Source organism: Varanus komodoensis, unplaced genomic scaffold, assembly GCF_004798865.1.
Source record: "Varanus komodoensis strain SLA01 unplaced genomic scaffold, ASM479886v1 scaffold134, whole genome shotgun sequence".
NCBI lineage: Eukaryota > Metazoa > Chordata > Lepidosauria > Squamata > Varanidae > Varanus > Varanus komodoensis.
The window spans coordinates 33,547-54,787 of NW_025335387.1; the positions used below are offsets into that span (position 1 = coordinate 33,547).

Here is a 21,241-nt window from a genome sequence, read left to right on the forward strand (position 1 = left end):
GCCCACCAACTACAAGTTTCCAGAACATATACAGAGTGTTTTATAGATTTCTAGTCAGGTACACAGGAACAAGGCAGATGATGAGGGAAGAATGGGTACATAATATATTCATGGTCAAAACAATATGAAAGAGCTGCAGAGGGGACATGACACAATAGTACAGCAAATATTGGTGATTACAAAGTATTAACATGACAATCAGTAAGACTGAATCATAACAGGTCTTGGGTGTGAGCTTGAACATGATTGCAACACAAGAAAACCCAAAGAAGCTTTGTGCAGCCAGCAGAAGAACTGACACAAAGTACCTTTCCTTAAGAGCTGTATTTGCAACACAATGTAGCAGTTGCCTCAGAGGAGCTGAGAGTCCCAGTCTCTTAAAGGGACAGATGAATAGTAAAATGTCAGGGGAAAGGGGGCCTGGCTGAGAATTCTGTTTTTTTCCAGGCAAGAGGAGCAGAGACACTGCACGTTTGATTTTATATCACAAAGGCACATATAAGCAACCTTTCTCTATAAAGGCTTATTTGGATTTCCCCATCACTGTCTAAACATGCACCATGAGTAGGTACAGAATAACGGCTTAGTTTCACTCTGAACTCTGGATTTCAAACTTCTAAATTCAGGTATTGAGATCTGGGGGCAATCTGCAGGAGGCATTTGGACTGGTATTGCAATGCCTGACTCACTGGCAGATCGCTTGATGCTCGCTCCAGCCTCTCCTTCTTGTACTATGACTGCCAATATGTCCTGGATTTCTTTGGAACTGTTAAATTACAGTTTTTGATAGATGTTATGGTTTTCTCATAGCTCCCCCCCCCCCCCCCCTCCCTTTCAGGATTTGTAGCACTGTTCTGGGGCCAGGAGGAGAGGTTTGTTTATTTATAAAATTTGTACGCCGTCCATTACTTGCGTCTCTGGACAGCTTCCAACTGAAAGGTTTCAGTCAACTGGTGAGCTGTGGGGCTGGAGGGTGACAGAGGGCAGCAATTCAGAGACCCCTCAGTTGCTTTCCTGCCTCCCTCCCCGCAGCTTCTCTCCCTCTGTTTTGCAAATGCCCCTTTGAAAACATATTCTGCAGTGCCCTTCCTTGCCTTCCTACTTACTCCTTTGCCCTCTTGCTCAAGAAGCAGCTTGCTAAAATGCACATCTACTCAGCCCATCTTCACGGGCCTCACTTGCAAGCCATTTGCACTGACTTCCATGGAGCCAAGCCCTGGGGAAGGCCACACCAGGTGGGGCTGCATCTGCTTAGCTTGGGTGGAGGGGGGCAAGGGCACTGATCCCACTGGCTTTGTCCCATGGGGCGTGGGAGGACAGGCAGCCTTTCTGCTCCCCATGACTTCTCATGAGGGGGCAGGAGGAGCTGTCCATTTCCCTCCCTTTTAAAATATATCTCCACTCCTTCACACCTTGCATATGTCAGGATGTCTCGGTAGCAGCCGCGCAAATGAACAGTTGGATCTGTAGGGTCTTCTAATTGGCTTGAACCGCAGCAGGTTTATTGGCGAGAGCAACCCAGTACCCCTCTGCAGAGAACCCACCTATAGTAGTACTGCCAGGTAGTCACCGCAAGCAACTACACATTTCCAGAACATGTGCAAAGTGTTTTATAACCTCCTAGTCACATACGCAGGCACAGAGCAGCTGATGAGGGAATAATGACAACATGTTGTATTTACACATAAAACAATGATTGATCTGCTGAGAGTACATAGAACAATGAGAGTACAAATATCAGTGATTGCTGTATATTGACATGACAATAAGTCAATATAAACATAGAAACAGAGCGAGTCAGAAAGGGTCTCCCGGGCCATCTAGTCTGACCCCCAGCTCCAGCCGGCTCCGCAGGAGACATATAAGACACTATTTGAACCTATACCAGTCTATACTGTCTGTTTAAACATGTAATTGTAGGCACTTGCCAGATGCCTCAAAAACCGCTTTGGTCACTTTACTGAACAGGCTGAGAGGAGACTGCAATATTGTAGTGCCTCCAACTGGAGTCATACACTCCATTGGTCTCAGTGATCACACTTGCCTCTTTTAATAACTTTTCTTGCATACCAGAGGAGAGCCGAGTGTCACATTGTCACTGGGCTTCCTACCGTAACCCCAGGGCCTATTTTATTCTGAACAGAATAAGAGCACTAAGTCGCTGCAGAAAGATGCAGCTTTCTATTAGACTGCAAAGAAGAGCCAAAAGACGCACACATGCTGTTTCAGGTACACATTTTATTTTTGTTTTGTTTTTTTTTAAAAATCATATCCATGAAAAACAAGATCAGACCTAGAAAGAGTAAAGCAGTTGCAGAATCTAAAATCTAAACCGGGCCAGATAAACAGCTGCAAGAACTGGACCTCTGTGAGGTCATCCCCCAAGATTAGGTGTCCCTGTTTCACAAGAAGGCGTTAACGAGCCAATAGAAATTTGCCATGAAAAAACATGCGCTGAAGACATGTTACTCCTGCTGCTGAGAAGCCAGGAGAACTGATCCCAAATCGGCCATTCCCAGTTTTCTAACAGCGACTAAAAAATCCCCTAAATGCGAATTATTAAAGATGCGCATAAAAGATGCAGCCAACAAAATAAAACAAAAACTTATCCAACCCAGCACTCTTTCAGACCATGATAGACCAGGAAGTTCTTCAAAAACACTACAAATTCCTGTGTAGTTCCTTTTCATCTGAATGGGAGAGAATTTTCTGGTGGATTGTGCTGCGGCCCTGCATTCGCTTAGGCACACTTCGGCTGCATTTAGTTCAGTGGGACTCTAAACACACCTTGGGTGCAGGACTTCAACTGAAATGCCTTTTGGCTTACGGCCACAGACATTTCCTTTAAAATCAGCTACCCGCAATCGGAGTCTTTACTGCTGTTTCTGTCTGCAACTTGTATCATCCCTGAGCATTGGACAAATTGGCTGGTGAGACTTAAAGTCCGTCTAGGAAGTTGGTTTGAACCAACAGGTCTCACTCCTCCTAGTTATCTATGGGAGGAACAGTCATGGGATCCATGTTCTTGGCCTGATTCAGCATTACTCACTGTCCTGGAATGGTGTAAAAAAATGCTTGACGCCCATCATATGAGTGCAAATGGTGGCCAAATGCTTTCTGATTTCCACTAAAAAAGGAACATCAGTTCTTACAAAGCCTCCAAATATTAGATGGCAGTTTAAAACTGGCAGACTAAAATGGCAGTCTGAAACTGGAATAGGATTCGGTGATCTGGAATGTCTAACCTGGGCTTTTCCTATCTTTTGTCTGTAATATTTTGGCCCAGTGGCTGGAGCAAAGCTATGACTAGTAAAAAAAGAAAGTTAAAACTGCGCTTTACCTCACAATTAGAGCAAGCACTATCATCATAAAGAGATGATCCTTCTAGTGGAAAAACTAACAGAACATTCCCCAGGGCAGCAGTTCTTCTATGCATATCCTTAATGGGTATGTATTTACAGTTAATGGAAAACTAAAGCAGAGATTGTACAGGAGAAAGTAGCAGACAGTGCTCAAGAACACCCAGCCTTGCCGATCAGCTTCAAAAGGCCGATCTGCTTTGCTATGCACTTCAACATACGTCTCCGGCGCAGCTTTCTACACTGAACTTGTGCTTCCATCCAGAATAACGGAAGGCATTAGATCCAAGGCAGTCCCCTGTGCTGGCTACATCCCAGGGGACTCAAGTTTGGTCTGGCGGTGTTAAAAACCAGCTGCAGCAATGGGTACTGACCCATCGAAATCAAAATCCCAGATGCCTCTTCAGCTTCTTACTGGGGCCAGCCAGAGAGCCAACCGGAGGCAGCCAAGATGCACCAATGGCTTGCTGTGTTGCTACATGCTTCTGTCAATATCCTCGGGTCCCCAGAGGTCCTGTTCCCACCATCCTGAGCACTGCATCAAGGTTTTCTTCAAACACTTCGACATGTAAATGATCCATGTGCCAGGCACGGAATTCAGCCTATCCAAGACGGAATCTGAGTGTAACCTTCGAGTCCAAGGTACAGCAAATCAAGCCCCATGCTTCTTAGACCCAATCTAGAACTGAGACTGTACTGGAGAAAGAAGAGAGGTAAGTCCCTTGGAACTCATTGGCCTGGCAGCTAGAATACTGGCAGTAACTGAAGGAACTCTGTCATGCAGGAAAGGGCCAGCTCATCCACCTCAAGAAAGGTATGGCTGGTGTGATTTCTTCATACAGATTCCTCCTCTTGAGTCTTCTACACAGTCTCTACTTTTAGAGCATAACTTGCATCACTGGGATTTTGCGGATAGGTTGCCGATGGTTCTACGGAAGGGACCTCAGCGTCTGTCCTGATGGTGTTCGGTTCAATCAATATGGCCTAGGAAACAGAACATATTAGTTTTGCTCCTACTCCAACCACCTCTCATATTCCTATGAAAGAACGGTGTCAAAACATTACATCAGGTCTTGACTTTGGTTTGGTCACATGCTTTATTCCTATGCAAATCAGAATCTGCAATATTCCCCCATCCATTTATTATGTATACTTTAATTACAATATTTATATACGGTTCATCTCTAAACAGGTCATCTGTCCAGCTTAGCGGTACCACCATCATGTGGGTGGAGCTAGGCAATTCTACACCCTGGGCCTAATGGTGTTACACAACTAACATGGCTGTCCTCTCCCCCAGCACACACACATACACACCTGTGCGCACGCACACACCCCACCACTCCATGCATTGCAAATACTCCTGCAATTTTGATATGCTGGAGCGAAATCCAAACCCTTCCTTCCTGCCACTCCCAATAAGAAGACATGAAAAACAAAAATACTCAGCACGTGCAGTTTTTCATTTTAAATGCACTTAAATCAGAGCATCGTCACCAGTTCTTGATAAAGTGGAGTTTGCTTCTGCTGCTGAAACATGTATTTGTGAGAAAGCACATTTTGTAGCACAGAAGGATAATATATTTTAAAAGTAGAAATAAAAAAAGGATCTATAAGTATGTACATGCCTGGTTGTCCATCCTGCTTGAAAAATACAAAGAAGGGAGGGTATGCTGGCCAGCGTCAGGAATGCCCCGGCATGCCCTGGACGCTGAAGTCCCGCCTGAGCTGCACCACTGCTCCTTGCGCAACCACATCAAGGCACTTTGGTCTGCACTCATTCATTCGCACAGTCACTCCATTTATTTTGTTCCTGTATCTAGGCCACCCCAAGATCTCTGGGTGGCTTGCAGACAGAGAAAACCCAACACAACCCCCCCTCCCCCCAGACATCCAGAAATTTAAAAGCCAGTTCGCCACAGTTCTAATCCTGATGAGAATCGTGCAGTCACCTCATTGGAGTCAGAGCGGGTTGCCCGGCACCAAAAGTACGCAGTGGCAGATGCAATGCCAAATTCCACGATGGTGAATGTCAGCAATACGATGGTGATCCTGTTGCCTGTCTTCTCCCCAAAAAAACCACACACAGAGTTACAAACCAATCATTATGCTGAAACTGATCCATTGATCCTTTCCCATAGTTCATATATGCTGTCTGGGGGTGGGTTTTTCCTTTTTTTGTCCATTCTGCACACAGGGAGACAGGATTTCAAGTGAGCGGCTTGCTTCTTGCAAGTGCTATAATTTAAAGGGCAACATTCAGAGGTCATGTACAGCAGCTTTGAAGTGGGTGTACTATGAGCATCTCGCTGCGTATGAGAGAAGATGCTCTGGCTGTAAGGCTGCCCCTTTGCTCCTGCTCAGCCGCACTGAACAGTGTCAGCCGTGCTGAGTCCAAACCATTTGACTTAGGACTGCCTTTTGTGTTTTGATTCAAAGAGCTTGATGCAACTCTTTGATGCAAGCTCTTTGATGCGGTTTCACCGTGTGTGAGCGAAAGCAGAAGAGAGAGAGGGAGAAATTGTGAGAAGGCAGGGAGAAGTGAGGCAGACTGTCTGTTATTTTCAGCACAGTCTGGCTCCAGGCTCAGCTGGAATGCTTCAAGATCCATTACGAACAAGTAATGCGTCCGTGCCAATCTTCTTTTGTTCCCTCTTAACCACTATTGCTGACTGGCAAACCCTGTTTACGCCATACAGCTAGTTTCTAGCATTCACCATGTCGAAGGTTAAAAGTGCTGATTGGCCACGGTTAAGCCAGGTGGAGGAAGGTGAGGGGAAATTATTGTAAATGAAGGGACAAGCGCAGACATCCAGTTCTTTGGGTTGTTCTTCACCTTCGGGAAAAGATTGCAGACCTTGAGATATCGTTAAGATATGGAAACTTACCATCACAAGGGAATAGTGATGATTATCATCTGAGTGAAATGGCCCATATATGCTCAGATCAACTATAAAAGCTAATATTCCAAGTAATGCAAAGATGGCACTGATGATATTCATGGCTTGTGAGCCTTTCACCTGAAAAACACAAACAATGAATGGTGGGAGGAGAAATTTAAAGCACCCTTTGGACTACAACTACCATCACTTCTGGCCAGACTACCCATCCCATCATCCTCAGCATGAGCCTTGGGGGAAGCTGCTTGATAGTATTAACAAACTGGAGGGCTTGCATAATCTCTCACTCTTCTCCTGTAGATATTGGGAATTAATTCTGACTCCCTGTGTCTCAATTCAAATATTAAATGAGAGTCGTGATGCTTCGTTACGAAGCTCTGAGCAAGCCGGGTTGTCCGCCACAGAAGCTGTTTATGCTCGGGATGGGCAATGTAGCTGCAGAGCATGCTGAAGGGGCTGTGAGGGAGGCATATTTCCCACAGGCTGTGGTCTTACTTCTTCTGCTCCATGGTTATCTCTGCTCAAATAGGCACCGCGGCTCTCTGAAGCACTCTGCACAGCTGCAAAGTCCATGAACAGGAAGGATAATGTGGCCAACGATAATGGGATTGCCTCCTGTGCTTGATAAGCCAAACATAACGAGCCAACCTCTCCTCTCACCCTCGCAGGGGTGGCTTCATCATGGAACCCTCGGGGTCCGCACGCTCACACAACCGTCTTTCTTCATGGTCCTCTCTAGAAGAATGCATGACTTGGAGCTACAGGGCTTGAAGCCTCGCAGCCCCTTCCCATGCATGTTCCCTCGGATACCATTCCCACTGAATTCCCTGTGCATCAGTCAGTGGAGCACACACAGTCCTGCTACCTGAACCCAGCAGACCAAAGCCTAGTATTAAAACCGGGCTGGGTAATGTCAGGCCTAGGGACAAACCCAGGGTCCTGAGGGTCCCACTGCAGCCCTCCAGGGTCTCCCAGAAGGCCACACCCACTTCCTTTGCTCCGCCTCCTTTCTCACAACCACCTATTGTTTCCTCTAGTTTGTGGAGTTGTTTCCCCTACGTGGGGGTTGAAATGTTTCTCCAAAAACCTAGTTGCTGGCAGTAAGAACTTTAAGCTGCACAGACTGGCATTTTTCTGGCTTCAGCCCTGCCCATCACAGTCGTGCAATCGCTGAGAGCATCTCTGGAATTTAATTCGGCCTTTGCTATACTGGAAGAGGTCCCCCACTCCTAATTTAGAAGCAGCAGGCATGACACAGCAGGGTAGATTAAAATTTGCTAAATCCTGGGCAAGAGGGGAGTGTGATACTGGTTGGATGCATAACCTCTTGGAGGGGAAGATGCAGCAGTCTACGTATCTTCTACCCCTCAACACCACTGCAGTGGCTTTTGACTCAGTCCAACTCATGGTTAGTCCATATGGAAAATGTGGCAACTCAGTTACATGGAAGCATCTGAAATAAGCTTAACAAAGGATATCCGCACCATGCCATAAGAAATAAACCCATTTTTCCTTAAAACATATCTCCTGTTTAATAAATGTCCAGCAGAGTATTCCTTGCACATCTCGAATATTTTGCCGGTTCCTCCTAGCCCTGCTTCCCATTATATTTCTCTACTCCCCACATAATGTATTGTGAATTACTTGGCGTTTTTAGGGTATTAAGTGGTGTGCATGTAATATATGGATAAAACTAAAACTAAGCTTCAGCAAGGTGTCTGCATAAGGTCCCCTCAAATCTTGCCCTGGGCAGGTGTTTTCTTCATACTCTATGAACTCTATAGGAAATCTGGCCATGTGATTCATCTAATCAGAGTCAAAATCATTTTGTGAGTGAGGCCGTCTTCAGCCTCAGGGATTATTTGCATGCAAGATGATCATGACAAAGTTTCCAATATTTATTCATCATGTTTCTACCCAAGGAGCTCAGGGTTCTTCCTTCCCCTCCCCTTTTGCTGGTGCCCAAAGTCATCCTCACAAAGACCCTGAGATGTAGGTTGGCCTGAAGGCCATCCAGTGAGTGTCAAGACTGAACCGTGTAGTGGGAGGTGAACCAGGATCTTCATTCACACCACACTGGCATGCAGCAGATCTTGGATATGCAGGACCTTCACTGTTCACTCCAGGTGGGATGAACAGAGGTAAACAGTGGGGAAAGAGCATCAAGCTGACTCACGGCACACTCTGTAGGGCTCTTCTCAGCACCAATGGAGAGGCATCCAGAAACAATGAACTGTTTGGGAGGAAGGAAACACGCATGTAACTGATCGTCACCTTATCAACAGTAGTCCTTCCCACCATCCATGGACCTGCCTCAGATGGCTGTGGTAGAAATGAAGGGGAAGACTGGTACCATCTTTACTGTAAGAGGATGGTTTGATTCAGAGGTTACTACATCTTTACACCATACAGTGAGGTGTCTCAGTAACTGGCCAGGTGGACAAACTTGCCGGATGGTAAGAGACCTCTACTGCTTGGAACATTCATGTTGTTCCACTTCATTTGTTAACATCCCCAAGCATCTTCTTCAAAAGTCTATTCTGGGCCACAAAACTAAGGCCAATCCTGCACTTTCTCCTGGTGGCAAATAGTTAGAGGCACTTCATGCTCCACAAAAAGGAGGCGATGCAAGATAAGGATGCAAGATCCTACTGACACCACCATCCTGCTCTGTCCCCCAGCACACAATCGTTCAAGCAATTGCTCTCAGACATGTCATGGGGAGATTCTCTGCCCTGGAGCCACAGTGCACTCGATGTGGTTAATTTTAGGGCTGAGATAAATGCCTTGCCTTATTTCAGCTCTGGTTTTGCAAGCAGCAAAACCATTCAGCTTACAGTTTTTAGCAATGCTCAACATGATGCTGAGCACAGTCCTATCATCCTTGTACTGAATTCTTCTGCACCGTTGTCCGCCGCCTCCTTTGCCCCCACAAACTCCGATCCCATCCCCCCACCTTGCTGTTTATGCCAGTGTCCAGGTGGCTGCCCTGAACAGTGCAGTTTTCTCAACAGTCTCATGAACAAAACACCGAATGTGATGACATCATGGAAGCTGGTGAACAGAGAGCATCCAATGAAATGGCAGGTGGTAAATGAAGTGCGGGCCAGGAGAGCAGCAGGGCTCAAAACAAGGCAATTATCTCTGTGAGATGTCAGCTTTTACCAGTCATTTGTTTGTCTGCGTTAATTTCAAGGTGAATATTTTATTTATTTATTTATTTTTCGATTTATACCCTGCCTTTCCCTACAAAGGGCTCAAGGCAGCTTACATTATTCTCCTCCTCCATCTTATCCCCACAACAACAGCCCTGTGAGGTAGGTTGGGCTGAGAGTCTGTGACTGGCCATAAAGGAAGCCACAGCATTGAACTTAGAACAACTAAGCAGGGATGTCAAGGACGGGACATTCGGAGTGTTTTCATCACAGGGAAGGGATAACTTGACGGCACATACCAACAGCAACAGCTTGCAGCTGCTTTCATGCATGCGGTTTAAATAATCATTAACACCCCCCCCCCAAACTGTGCTCTGTAAACACACGATCAGTGCTGATCAGAGCCAGAATCAGAGGCATGCTACTTCAGAGATGTGGTGGGACATTTAATACGGCGGCTTGTAGCTGCCCATCTCTCCCAGTCAGGAAGTTTGCATCTGGAGGCCCATGGACACAGGCCCCTGCAAGCATGGAGCTAGCCCCCTAGTCGCTTGCTGGAAAGCAGAGAAGAAGCCTGTGTGGTGTGAATGCACATTCTGCCCAACGCAGGTTTAAATACACACCACGTACTAAGCATCTCTTTAAACCTCCTCCGACATGAAAGATTAAGACAACGCAGAACGATGCAGGCAGGACCTACTGAAGCTCCAGCTTGAGAGTGGGCTGCAAACGGCGTTCAGGCTAATAGGCTGTATGAGGCAGATGGAGACAGGAAGAAGCGTGAGCACGGGCAGCCCTATAAACGTGACAGGAAGGAGCTGCTGGAGCTGCTTGGAAGAGACAGTCCCTGGAAGACAGGAGAGGGGGGCACAGACTGTGCACCAGGCCACCCAGGTAATCCCAGACAGCTTTTACTCCATGCAGCCGCCCTAAAACCAGGTGAGGGTGCATTTAAATGATCTTTCAAAGAAAATCTTATGAGAAAGTAGCACTTTTCAGTCAGCATTTCAGGACCTGCCTCGGTGTAGCATTCCATTCCTCAGGGAAAACAAAAAAAGTGAACCCATGGATTTCTTTGAAGGAGAAAGTCAAGCTCTTTCCACCAGTGGTCTGGACAGAGGTTTCCGGCTGTTTCTTCCCTTTCTGTGACCTCTTGCCCACACCCAAGTTGTTGTGGGGATAAGATGGAGGAGGAGAATGATGTAAGCTGCCTTGAGTCCTTTGTAGGAAAAAGGCAGGATATAAATTGAAAAATAAATAAAATAAAATATTACAGCCTTGGCTGGTAACCCACATCTCCCTGGCAGTGTCTGCTCAGCGATTTTCTATGTGAGGCACATAAGCCAATGCTTTACTGAGGATGCTGCTGCTGATGATTAATTAATGTGGGAATTGGGGAAATGCCGGGAAAGAACATGATTTCACAGATGTCTTTAATGAGACTTGATTGGTGAAATATGGACTGCAGATGGGGGTGATGAGTGGGCAGCAGCCTTGTGTCCTGGGAACATCTAATTGGGCCCTAATAGTGGCAAATGTATCGGAAGAACAAAAACGCCAAGATTTCTTTGCACATTCTGCATTGTCTACATGGGAATCTGAGAAATGCTGTGCAGCTTTGTGAGAATCATAGTTTTCATGTTTAAAAGCAAATTTCTAGTCCTTGGAGCTCTGAGCAGTCTTAGGAAAATATGCAAGCAATTTTTGGTGAAAAAGAGGAAAAAAGAGAACTTTCACTGGTGCAGGAATGGGAATGCTTTGGTCCACTTAGCCTGAGCTATAGCACCTCATTCTTGCTTTCCTCTTCCTGTTTCTCCCATAAATCCGCAACTTTGTAATCACTGGAGTTTTTAGAACAACACCCCTCTCCTCGGCTTCTGTAAAATCGGCCTAATCAGAACAGGTAGGAAACACTCGCCACATGATTAATTTTGAGCACAAATTGAACTTCGGTTTCCTTGTCAGCAATTTGGGAATGCCTATTATTTATTTGGCTGAGACAGAATATGCTAATACCAGGTTGGAATCAGCCAAATGCAAATAGGGCAAATCTACATTTTGGCATTTTCAGGTTTCTGCTATGAATATTCAAACCACTGCAGACTTGACATTGATTTATTCCCTGGATAAGTTGGCTACTTCCTGAATCAGCAATGGACACCTCAGGAAAATCTAGAAAGGCCTTGAAATGTGTTCCATAGATCTTATCCCAGATATGCTTACACTGAATTCACTTCCTGAATATGCTCAGGACTGCTTGGCAGGAGGGGCTGCTAACACACAGAGAAGCATTATGTGCGAGGGTGATGGGAGACAAGATAAGGGAGAGAGGGATGCCCAGGCAGAGCCACGTGGCGGTGCTTTTCGAGGACGGCTGAGCCCTGGCATCACAACCCCCGCTCAGGGAGCAACATACGGCATGGCACCGCGGAGTCTGCACTGCCGTGGCAGAGCCAGATGGCAGCCCGACAGGGCCCCCGGACGAGCGCTGCCGTCGCTGCCTGCGTGCAGGTGGGCGCTGGCACTGTCCCTAGGCGCTCGTCCTGCCCTTCCTCAGCGAGCCACACAATGTGCCAAGCATCTTGTCTTCTGAAGCAGCCCTTTAAGGAGCGGGCAGAGGAAGGGCCAAGGGGGACAAGCCCAGTGCTGGACCAGCCACCCCAGGCAACCCCCCGGGGCAGCTTTGGGGTGTGATGAAAAGGCACTCCGTGGTTATTTAATTTGCTGTTGTTGCATTTTTACTGCCAGAGAAAGTCATTGGAGGGATTGACTGATTGGCCTCCTGTACCCAAGTAACTTTAGGCACTAGCTTTGGGTACAGTGCACCTTGATTTGGCTGGCTGGGTCTGGGTGCCCTTCAATGCTCCATCTCAGGCAGCAAAATGTCCTGCGATGGCAGGTACCTGGCTGGCAGGAGCCTCATTCTTGTGATGCTTTCAAAGCACCTCCTCCAGGGCAGCTGGGCTCTGCTGGTGGGGCCCAGGAGAGCAAGCTCCCTGCACCACTAAAGCAAGCAACTTCCAGGCACGGGGCGCTCCCTGCCTGCTGCTCTGAAGTGCCACCCTGCAGGTCGCTGGTCCAGTAAGGTCCCCTCGGAGGCCAGGGCTGCTGCATCTCTTTCACCCTGAATCCCATTTCGGAGAAGTATTCAGGGGCTTCATTCCAAAGGGGTGGGCCAGACTGCAGAATCATGTAGGTTAAAGCTCTTACTGCCAGTAACTCAGCCCTAGTGGAGGCATTTCCTTAGAATTAGGATCCAGGGAAAGGGAGAGGAAACCACCCAGCAATCACCAACAGGGGAAAGGGGCCATTGCTTACATACAAAGAACACCTTTGACACCTTTATGGCTTTGTTCTCTAATCACACTCCTGAACCTGCCTGCAAGTACTCATAGGGTTTTGTGTGTAATCACAATTTTTACCATACCCCCACCCACATTTTATTGTGGCAAGTTTTCCATATGAGAAATGTTGTTATATGCCGTCAAGTCATCTCCAGCTTGTGGCGACCTAATGAATGAAAGCCCTCCAAAATACTTGTTAATAAATATTTTACAAAACTTTGGAGGTGAAATGTTCATCAAAGGGTGACTAGGTATGTGTGCATACTTGACTTTGCAGTAGCTTGAATGAGAATTTGTTAAATTTGGTGATGGAAAAGGCATCATTTGCCCTTTCTGCAAAAAGGACGTCTGTGAGCTGGGCTGCTGGGCAGTGTCCAGATGGCTGTAGGAGCTTTGGATTCTAAGCTATCAGAAAATTGCTCCTACCTCATTGCTGAGGATCTGGGCTTGGATCCCCCTCCACCACCCTATAGTCAGGGCAGAAAAAATACACCAGCTGTGTCTCCAATGTGAGGGCAACCTCCAAGAAGGGCCTTAGGAAAATTCTGGGAGCAGAGAGAGGAGTGGGGAGGGAAAGGGCCCAAGCAATGCCTGTCAAGTGCAGCAGGTACCAACCCTGAGCACTGAATAAAAGAGGTTCCAGATAGTGTTTTTTCTACTTTGCTTTCCCCTGACAGCTGTCAAATGGTGAGTCCTCAAGTCAAAGCAAAGCTAGAGAGATCTTTGTTCATGAAAGGGGATAAGCAACACCTTCCACCCTTTTGCAGAGAGATCCTTGAGGTATTTAGTGTCCCTTCCCCTACATAGGTACCAGTATCCCCAACTTGTCACCCATTCCCAAAACTCTAGTTGATTGGGGAGGTGGCAAATGCATCTAATTACACCATGGCTTCCTTGTCCTTTTCCTGTCTTGATCTCTGTAGGCTGAAGAATGAGGTTCTCGTTTCCTGTCCTTCATTGATGAAGGAAAGCATTCTGTTGCCCTGCTGAGACCATCTAAGAGCAGCAGAGGTGAGGCTGAAACAGCGCTCAGTAACATCAGTGACTGGGTTGAGTCTGAAGGCAGGTGCCCAAAGTTATGGTTGCCAGAGATTAGAATGAAGAACTGCCATCCTTGAACTCTCTAAACCAGCTTTCCCCAACTTGGTGGCCGTCAGAGGCATTTGGACCGCAATGCCCAGAATTCTCATCCAGTAGGGCCATTGACTGGGATTTCTGGGTCTTGCGGTCCAAACTTGTCTGGAAGACACAAGGTTGGGGAAGGCTGCTCCAAACATATCAGGATGTTTCTCTACAAGATGAATCATCTGTGCAGAGCATGTTGGCAGATACCTTGCATAATTTACACTGTCAAAGGCAAAGAGCCACAGATCATTAATTGAATAGCTGGGCGATGCCCGTCCTCCCATTCCTCTTGTGAAAACAACACAAAAGGGTGTCAGCATGGAGCATCCAAGCCAGTTGTGCCCGCTGCCAGACAGAAGTGACAGCCACCCACAGGAAACCATAAAAAAAAAAAAAAAACAAAACCCAGCAATTTTGAATAACTGGGATTAGGCAGCATGATATGGCCCTTGTGCTCTTTTCAACTCTTTTTAATCTCATCTGAAAACTGCAAATGTCTTGCTATCATTGTTATACCCTTTTAAAATGTGCTGAAAATACAAATACAAATTCATGGCTATTATACTATGCTATATTATACTATCCTAATATCTTCATAGATATTATATTGCAGGCTGGGGAGTGGCGGATGTAACAGGGAGAAACTGAGTTGTGGCAGCCTTGCAGTGGGATCCCCTACCTTCTCCACATTGCAAATATGGGGCAAGAGAAGACGATGTTGCAGGATTTTTGTAAGCCCTTCAGCCTCAGCTCCACATCTAACCTGTAACTGTATCAGTGGACTACTGTACATTGCCTGATAATGGTTTATGACAACCTTGTGAATGTGCTTGGCCCTTCCCTTGCTAACCTATTTTCTATTCAAAATCTCTCTCTCTCTCTCTCACACACACACACACTTTTTTTTTTTCCTCCACAGGGATCTATTTGTATATTTCCATCTGGGAATCTGTTTGGAGGTGAAGCAGAAGGGTGATTCTGAGCAGGAAAAATAGTGTTGACAGGGAAAAGGTTAAGCACCATTTCTCCTTATATATATCCTATATGATATTTTACCTTTCCAATAGTGCATTTCATTAAATAAGTAAGTAAAGCGAATCTCTGATGTTGGGGATTCATAAAATCTATGTGTATGTAGCTAGCAGTTTGTGCCTCAGAGACTGGAAAAAAATAGCCTGCCCTCCATGAATTTCCATGTAACTCTGGAGGGAGACTCAAGGCAACTACATCCAAAATAAATAAATAAAAGCATCCTTAGGTGATAGGATGTAAAACCAAAGTTTGTTTAGGGGGAAAAATATTGTGACTTTAGATCTTGAGACATGACTGCTTGACATCAAAACAGCTTTTGGAATTTTTATAAAATTATTTATCCCATTGCATTTCATTTCCATATGTCCCAATAGTCAAACTCTCTGCAAAGTTCATTGCAATCCATAAAAATGCAAACTATAATACAATAGAAACAGCATTAAAAATTCAATGTGCAAAATTTTAAAAATAATTTTAAAACACTCTGAGCAGCTAAAATCTTTTCCCCGATACAGCTAGGCCAGCTTTAAAAACAAATGAATAAACCATCCCATATGGCATTAAATGCTCGGAACGCCTTGGAGAAAAGGGCAGTCTGAATGTGGCACCAGAAGGATATCTGTGTTAGCACCAGATGGGCCTGGGGGCGATAATGCTAAAATTGGGGAGGGGACACCACTGAGAAGGCCCTCTCCATTTTCGCCAGCTTCCCTGCCTCCCTCAGTGGCGGCACCTGGAGGAAGGCCTCCATTGAGTGCAGCATCCAGGCAGTTTCAGGCTGGGCAAAGTGCTCCATCAGGTGTTGTAGTCCCAAGCCATGTATGGTTTTATAGATTAGAACCGGCACCTTGAACTGAGCTCAGAAGCTGCTGCAAGTGAGTCAGAGCTGGTGTCCTATGCTTGGACCTCCTAGTCCATATATTAGTCCAGCTGCTGCATTTGGCTGCATCTGTTTTCCTTAATACCCAGATGGTAGTTTCTCAGAAGCACAGGATCTATTTGCTCCAAGGAATTATCTCTGAGTATCTTTCAATATTAGAGAAAAATAGATACCCCTCCCTTCTCTAGGAGCAGGAGAGAATGTTCCCATCAATATGTCTGATAAAATTTTACATTTTTAATGAACAGGACATGTAGTAAAACATATTATTCATTTTCAGTGAAAACACACTAAAATGAATAAAACACAATAAGAAACACAGAATTTTGGCCACTTCAAGAGGGAGGATGGGAGTTAGTAAGTCCAACATTATAATGTATTTTCAAACACATAGGACTCTTAGGCAAAACACTTAATGAAATTCAAAATGGATCACACACTTTGGAAAGACATAAAACATTGTGTTTTCATCAGAAGCCAGACAAACGGAAGTTTTCATCCCTCAACATTGGCTGCGAACGCCATTGGCACTGGCACCCTATCCTCACTAGCCCAGGCATAAGCGCCTTTGAATTCAATGGGATTGCTCTGCAATCCACACCAGCGCAGGAGCTTTTCAGCGGCTTGGCAGAGCTTTCCTTCAACAGCTCCACCCCTCCTACAGCATCACCTTCTCCTGCTCACACATGGCCTGCCAGGAGGATGGCATCCTGTCCCCCTCTTCACCCCTCGCCACTCCTGCCTGCCTTCCTGCTCTTCCACCTCACTCCCCATCCACCCAGGGGGGTTGTCTGTGATACTCACGGATGCTCCTCCCAAGAAGGGGATCTCTCCAGACACAAAGAATGAGGCATACACACTGGTCAGGGTGCTGAGAATGATCCCAAAGCTAATGTGTATGAAGCCAGTCATGATCTGGATGGTCTGTGGGAACAATCAGGGCAACAATACTTGGCACGCGACAGGTTAAATTCACACACAAACCCCTTCATGATGATTCTGGCTCCAAAGGTTCGACACCAGGGAACCTGCTGGCTTGCTCTTTATAAGCACAGAATCCTCAGTATTCATTTGGCTGCAAAGCACCTTTCCAGAGTAGGTGCTTCTCGGTTTCCACTGTGCTGAGCTGTTGCCCTTGTGTTTCAGGAGATCTTTATGTTCCAAGTACTTCCCAAATATCTGTGAGAATGCCGCCTGCTAGCTGAAAGAAGCCTGACCTGAAGGTCTGCAAGCCGCCCTGATCTACACTTAGGAGGGCACCTGATAAAACTGAACTTTGGACTGAGCTGACCCAGGTGAGCCTCAGGGTCAGGAGGAGTTGGAACTTGGGGAGAGGGAAATTTGATTAGATGGCCCTGAGTGTTGGAAGGTCTGCCAGCGTGTAATGTACTTCTAACTTTGAGTTAGCTCAGGCCAGCCAGATTATGGGAGGCCACAGAATAGGTCTGCGAGATAGGTGGCTCAACCAGCTGAACTACAGCCTCCCCAGCAGGGGACCCTATAACCATCCTGGTTTCATCTCCTTCCTGGTTCAGCAAAAAATGTGGCAGGCTGAGGCCCTGGCCGGCAACAGCTGGGTCACAACTCGAGCCGGAATGGGTCACTGAAGAATATTTGCTGCATTCTCTCCCTCCGCATACAGGGGGTAGTGTGGGCCGTTTGGATCCATTTCCATAATTCGTGTGTGCTACCTGTGAAAAGGACTCTGTTAAAATCTCCTTTTCAGCTGAAGTGGATTATAAAAATATGAATCCTCTCAACTTGTGAGAAAAGGGAAAGAACAGTATCCCCACCATTTTCTAGCTGAAGAATTAGCAGCCGTGTCGTAAGACAAGCCTCTTGCAGTTTTGACCAGCGGTAAAATCCCTTATTTAAAGTACCACATAGGAATGCTGTGGCTGTTTGGAGCCTAGAAGAGAGCAGGAAAATCAGAAAGGATTCTTGATGAGCAAGCTGGGGCTTGTCTGGGGGCCTTGGCTGTTTGCAGACCATCCTCTTCTTTTCTGGCAGCAGCTGAGAAACAGCTGAAGGAACAGGGCCTTCAAGCACAGAAAACCATGGAAGTGGGTGGCAGTCCTCAGAAGGCAGTTCAGCAAAGAGATAGAAGCCAGAGGATGTTACAAGAGGCGAAGAGAACCGCATGTGTCCGTGTGGGGGAAGACGGCACTACATGTCTCCTATTGATCCTCCAAATAACAAGTGCAAATCAAACATTAAAGGAGTCACTAAGCGTTGCTGGACCACTTTTTAAAGTGAGGGAACACAGATGAACTTGGCAGGGGTGAAAGCGCATACCATGCACGATAAACCAGCTGGGCCACTTCTAGGGATGGATGAAAATTTTGCTTTAGTTTGGTTTTGGAAAGAAGGTACAACATTTACAAATTTCTCTCTATTTGGGGCAAGAAGAACTTGAGATTTGAAACATCTGGAAGCAAGGGAACAGATTTGTCTGTCTTGGACCCAGGCAAAGAGTCCCTGGTCTGAAAAGGGCCCTGGCGTGTTCAGCCATGTTTTTGCCCTTCTATTTTGGGACTGGCTTCCTTTCTCAGCTTGAACGACTGTATGGCAGGCCGGTTCTCTGCATGCTACATAAAGTTGGCTGGTGCAAATAGCTGGACATTTAATTTCACTTTTTAAGCACAAGCATTTACCAGATGTGCAAAGCTCTGGTGTTTGGTAGAGAAAAGACTTGTGATCTTTAAAATGTGAGTGTGGAAAAAGCAAAACTGACAGATACGCTCATTTCTAGCTGCATCAAGAGTGGCCATATACTCTACTGAACTCTGTTTGAAGGGATGTCAGAGGGCATTACTCTATTTGAAAATGTCCTTTATCTGAAGGGTTCCTCTGATTTAAAGATAAAGAGCTATAAAAAGGGGGAAAGGGGGAGTTAATGATCAAGGATTAGCACCTGGACAGCAGGTTGGGCAGGCACACCAATTACCTGGTCAACATCTTCTTCGCTTATGGAGAGAGGTATTGTCTGTCCATTTAACTTCCATAATGGTTTCTACACTTACATTTATATATAGAGATTAGCATGTGCACATCTGTGTCTTCTTTTCTAGGTAAACATTTCTTTCTGGCAAAATCTAAGCGGCCACCATACCAACATATTTCCTGCTGATGAATCCAGTTCCATTTAATGGAGCAGCAGTTTGTCTGGCTCAAAACAGGTAGTTTTCCTGCAATAGGCAACAAGCTGCATACGAACACACAGCTGCAATACTGGGACAACAACCCTGGCCAATGTTTCTACATTGGCTTTAGAAGTAACCTGATATTGCCTTCCTCTCCATCTCCTTTCTTTTGTTTTTTGTTTTTAATCAGCTGAACAAAATCATGTGTCCCCCATTTTACCGAAGGGCAAGGTTTAGTTTAATGCATGTGTGCATTCAAAGAGAAATAAGACACCCCAAATGGATCACATTTCTGCCAACTTCTTGGGACAGCTGGGAAAGATGAGTAAATATAGTTCTTTTCAGACAGAACAATGTGCTGCTGATGCCTCCCAAGCCCACATGTTCATCCTCAGGTGAATCAGTGCTGGTGGTCCGGGAAATCCCGGCAAAAGAGCAACCTATTTTAAGCAGGTAAAATAGCACTAAACACCTGGATGAACCATTGAATTTCCCTTAGCAGATGTCACATACATGAGTCTCTGATTGATTCTAAACCAATAGAAACAAGTGTGCATTGGGGTGTGTACACACGGCCATTTCTAAGCAGATCCAAATGGTTTTTGCCTAAGTTCTGGCTTAACAGCACTCCCACATCTTTTGTCTTCTCACTACAGCAGAATAGGAAATCGGTTTACATGGAGCAATAGAATATTCTTTGCCATGACATAGAATCCAGCCTAAGAGTCATTATTCTGGGCAGGGCAGGGCAGTTCAGCAAAGTGGTCTTTGAGAGCAGCCCTGGAGCTTCTCCTTTCCTCCAAGTGTTTACCTCTGTATTTTTTCCCCCATGGCTCTATGAAGAGTCAGGAAGAGAGGGGTGAGGAGAAGGTTACTGTTGTCAGTAGTGATGGGGGAATGCTGACATTCTTTCTTTTCCATTTTTATATGAATTGCTTGGAGGTCCTGGGATGTCAAGTGGTATGGAAGCACCTTAACTAACACATAGATCCACTTGAAGTTTCTTTGGACTCTGCCCTTAATGGAAGATATGGCAAAGCTTCCATAAACAGAGGCAAAGCTTATTGTGAGACTGAGGTCACCAGGTTTCTGCTGGGCCTGATCTTTTGCTGGAGCAGGTAGAGTAATAATGAAGAGAATGCCTCCAGGCATGTACAGAGTAATCATAGCCACAAGGACACCAAAATGAGGATTAGTGGTTCAGACACCCAGGTTAGGTTTCTGAACAGCATCTGTACCACCAGCACCCTCACATATAGTGAGGACTGCTTGAATCAGGCCAAAGCCAGTCCAGGATTCAGCTGTCATCAGCAGCCGGTCAGTCTGATGCCTCCGGAAAGCTCACAAGTGGTGCATAAAGGTGATGGCCCATTGTCTTCTTTGTCCTTAGTGCTGACCATCGGGGATGGGCTGCCTTTGAACACAGCATTGTGATGCAACTTTCAAAGCTCACATCCATCAATACAAAAATTCTCTCTTGCAAGCAGTTCTCATACGCTTTCAAAGTGTTCAGTTGACATCTGTATTTATAAATACTCTCTTCTTAGGTCAGTGCCATTCTTTTAGTCCCCCATCTCTGTGCAGAGGTGGTAAAGCTCACCACTGTCCTAAAAACCGATGCAGAAGTCTGTGTCCCAACTACTGAGACGAGTGCACTCAGCATGCCAGAAACAGGGGGGTTCCGCAGATTATTTTCTACTCTGCTTCGTGGCTGCAGAATTAGTTACAGCTTCCTGGGAATATTTAGCATGGCAACACACATGTGTGTGTGCATGCTTGGACACAAAGCACACCTGACAGGTCAAGCTCTTCCCGAGAATGACCTGCTTTCAGAAATGAGCTCCTACCAAATGGGCCATAAATTCTTCCTAATCTGAGAAAGAAAGGCTATCATCTATTCCCAGGTTGATTCAAGAGACCATTACTGCTATCCACGCTGACAACAGCATCTCCCTCTTCTCTTCCTTCCCCGCCTCCTCCCTCGCAGAGAGAGAGAGAGAGAGAGAGAGAGAGAGAGAGAGAGAGAGAGAGAGAAATAAGGAACACCCAGACTCACCCTTCCTCCTAAGTTAGATCTGCTGCCATTCCGAGGGAACCCATCCCAGCCTAGTCATTACCTCCCCCCCATTCCCAAGCAGCTCCCTCCCCCAAGTGCTCCCCGCACAGCTCCGTCACTCACCCCCAGCACTCGGTTCTTCCCCTTGGGAATGGTTTCCACTGTGTACATCACGGTCCTTCTCCCCAGCCGGAAGGTCCCCATGCCCTGCATAAGGAAGGCGCTGGCGCGGCGGCCCCCGAGCCTC

At 46.2% G+C, this 21,241-nt stretch overlaps 1 protein-coding gene across 1 annotated transcript; it reads right to left on the reverse strand.

Annotated features, from left to right (window-relative positions):
* Nucleotides 1–2,218: 2,218 nt before the first annotated feature.
* On the reverse strand, nt 2,219–21,241 carry LOC123019720 (membrane-spanning 4-domains subfamily A member 15-like). Its single transcript, XM_044422746.1, has 6 exons — nt 21,118–21,241; nt 16,600–16,719; nt 8,436–8,492; nt 6,248–6,379; nt 5,312–5,422; nt 2,219–4,343 (listed from the first exon to the last, which is right to left on the reverse strand). Exons 1-6 carry the CDS (start codon nt 21,205–21,207, stop codon nt 4,221–4,223), a joined length of 633 nt encoding a protein of 210 aa, XP_044278681.1. The 5' UTR covers nt 21,208–21,241; the 3' UTR covers nt 2,219–4,220.

Coding starts and splice junctions, on each gene's coding strand:
- LOC123019720 (XM_044422746.1), bottom strand. CDS start 21,207: ATGCAGGGCATGGGGACCTTCCGGCTGGGGAGAAGGACCGTGATGTAC. Junction 16,720..21,117: donor GGAAGAACCGAGTGCTGGGG/GTGAGTGACGGA, acceptor TTGTTCCCACAG/ACCATCCAGATCATGACTGG. Junction 4,344..5,311: donor CCCGCTCTGACTCCAATGAG/GTGACTGCACGA, acceptor TCTGTTTCCTAG/GCCATATTGATTGAACCGAA.